General features: G+C 46.1%; 1 protein-coding gene across 1 annotated transcript; it reads left to right on the top strand.

Moving 5' to 3' along the window:
- The first annotated feature begins 1,081 nt into the window (after window positions 1-1,081).
- Window positions 1,082-2,044, top strand: LOC112122627 (olfactory receptor-like protein OLF1). The gene has a single exon (XM_024221379.1). The coding sequence runs from the start codon at window positions 1,091-1,093 to the stop codon at window positions 2,042-2,044; it is 954 nt and encodes a 317-aa protein (XP_024077147.1). The 5' UTR covers window positions 1,082-1,090.
- The last annotated feature ends 555 nt before the right edge of the window (window positions 2,045-2,599 follow it).

Below are 2,599 nucleotides of genomic sequence, written 5' to 3'. Positions count from 1 at the left end.
TGCTGTGTGGTATCTGAATGCACCCCTGTGGTATTTCCAAGCAAAAAGATTTTGGTCTCCACAAACAACCCCCCTTTGTGGATCAGCTCTACACAGTACCCGGTTTGCACTGAAAACAGCAAGATGAAATATACCCCTAACCTCATACTCTGTAACTCTGGTAGAAATTGCATCATTTAATAACACAGTAGGAAAGAGTGGGACTAATTAATCCCCAGGGCATGAATTACACCGAAGGTGGCTTTGGTTCACTGAATGCATTAATTAGGTGTTATGGCTCTCTGAGCTCAGGTATTCCCAGTTGCTGCAGGAATCATGTCCCACAGATCACACATCTCAGTATAAAACTTCCCGAATGCTCCAAACTGGCAATTCTGTCGCTGGGGAAACGCCACCACATCTCTCTCTTCTCAGCAGGTACGTGCTAATATCCTGAATTACAGTCACACACACACATACAGACATCATGGTGATCAGCAGGTATTGAATTCAAGACCTCCAGCACTAAAAGCCTCAGCCCCAACTCCTACCTCTTCAGCTACAGGAGTGACCTCCTTGGTTGGAAATATAGGCAATTACATAGTCACTGAAGCCAGTGCTTTCCATTATGTCTCTGGGTTTTCATACAGGCTAAAGTAAATGCCAAAAAGCTTAATTAGCACAGTAAGGGAGCTTTACCCCAAACTGACATGCCAAGCCACAGAGCTCCCCTTGCCCAAAGAGACTAGAAAGATTGAGACTCCTTTACTCTCACCCCTTCTTTAGCTAAGGAATAAACTCTTCAGACTGATTCTCTCACAGCAGTCACTGTTTTTTGTTCGGATTAGTGAACACGACTGTTTGTGTGTGGGGCATGATTAACCTCCGTGTCATTGTATTTGCACAGTGTGTGCATGTTATCGAACACCTGGAATGACCAGCTGTGAACATCTGGCTCTGTGGATTAAGCCCTTCCCTGAGCGGGTACTGATGTCCATTGAGAAACTGATCTCCATTTATCTTCACTTACTTCATTACAGAGAAGAGACAGGTTTTCCGCACCATCCACCTGCCCACATCTCTGCAGCTGCTTGATCTCTGTTCAGAGGAGATGGAAAAGGGAAATCACTCGGAGGCGACTGAGTTCATTCTCTCAGGACTGACAGATCGTCCGGAGCTGCAGGTCCCACTGTTTGGGGTGTTCCTACTGATTTATGGTATCACCCTGGTGGGAAATGGGGGGGTATTCTTGTTAATCACGATTGACCCACGACTCCACACCCCCATGTACTTTTTCCTCAGTAATTTGTCTTTCTGTGACCTCTGCTATTCCTCGCTAATTTCCCCTAAGATGCTGCTGAATTTCTTAGCCGAGAGGAAAAGCATTTCTTACACTGCCTGTGCTGTGCAACTGTATCTCTCTGTCGTTTTTGCAGATGTTGAGTGCTTCTTGCTGGCTCTGATGGCGTATGACCGTTATGTGGCCATCTGTAACCCACTGCTCTATACGGTCACCATGTCCAGGCAGCTTTGTAAACAGCTGGTGGCTGGGGTGTACGCTGTGGGGTTTGTGGATTCTATGATACAAACGTGTTTTACATTTCGGCTGTCATTCTGCAGCTCCAACATCATCAATCATTTCTTCTGTGACATCCCCCCACTGCTGGCACTCTCCTGTTCTGACACCCGCATCAATGAGATTCTGATGTTTGCTTTCATGTTCTGCACTGGAGTGAGTAGCCTTGTGACTGTCCTCCTCTCCTATTTCTATATCACCTCCACCATCCTGCACATCCGCTCCGCTGAGGGGCGGCGCAAAGCCTTCTCCACCTGCACTTTCCACTTGACCGCGGTGGTCCTGTTTTTTTGCTCTCTCCTCTTCATGTATTTACGTCCCACCTTAAGCTATTCCATGGACACGGACAAAGTGGCCTCAGTGTTTTACACGCTGGTGATCCCCATGTTGAACCCCCTCATCTACAGCCTGAGGAACACGGAGGTGAAGGACGCCCTGAGGAAAGCAATGAAGAAACTGCTCATCAATTTTAACTCAGTACTGGTTTAGTGATGGGGAGTGGAAACAGGTGAATTCAATTCCCATCCCATTGCAATGTAATTTCACAGAGCCCATGGTAGTATTGTTCATTATTGTTGTTATTATTATTAATTTGTTTGTATTCCAACGAGCCCTGCAAGCCCCAACTGAGATCAGGGCTTTAATTAATTACCCCAGCAAAATTCCGGGAGGCACCTGTTTTACATGTGTGAATATATGTGATGTGCTTTGAAAGCACAGAGCTATTTGTATTGGGAGAGAAGAGGGGGGCATCAAATCTATCTCCCTCTGCTTTGTAGTGGGTTTGGTTTCGTTATGCAGTTGCAAGTATGAAGTGTGGGATTTCTCTGGCTGAAGCAAAGGGAGTTTGCACACCCTCCTGATCCTCTGCAGCCCTTTATGTCCTCTGTTGGGTTGTTGTAGAGACTGTCTACTGGTTGGTATCCATGCATGTGGAGGAAAAACGTGATTTCCATCACAATGGCCTTTATTTTAAGTTAAGGGAGCAACAAAACAAGTAAGTACAAGGGTAACATTTCCGAAAGAAAGCATGGTGTGTGCGCG

This window comes from Terrapene carolina, unplaced genomic scaffold (genome assembly GCF_002925995.2).
Source record: "Terrapene carolina triunguis isolate 2854851 unplaced genomic scaffold, T_m_triunguis-2.0 Scaffold487, whole genome shotgun sequence".
NCBI lineage: Eukaryota > Metazoa > Chordata > Testudines > Emydidae > Terrapene > Terrapene triunguis.
This window is presented reverse-complemented; position numbering and strand designations above follow the sequence as displayed.

Bases quoted from the DNA above. Each gene is read 5' to 3' on its own strand.
- LOC112122627 (XM_024221379.1), top strand. From the start codon at position 1,091: ATGGAAAAGGGAAATCACTCGGAGGCGACTGAGTTCATTCTCTCAGGA.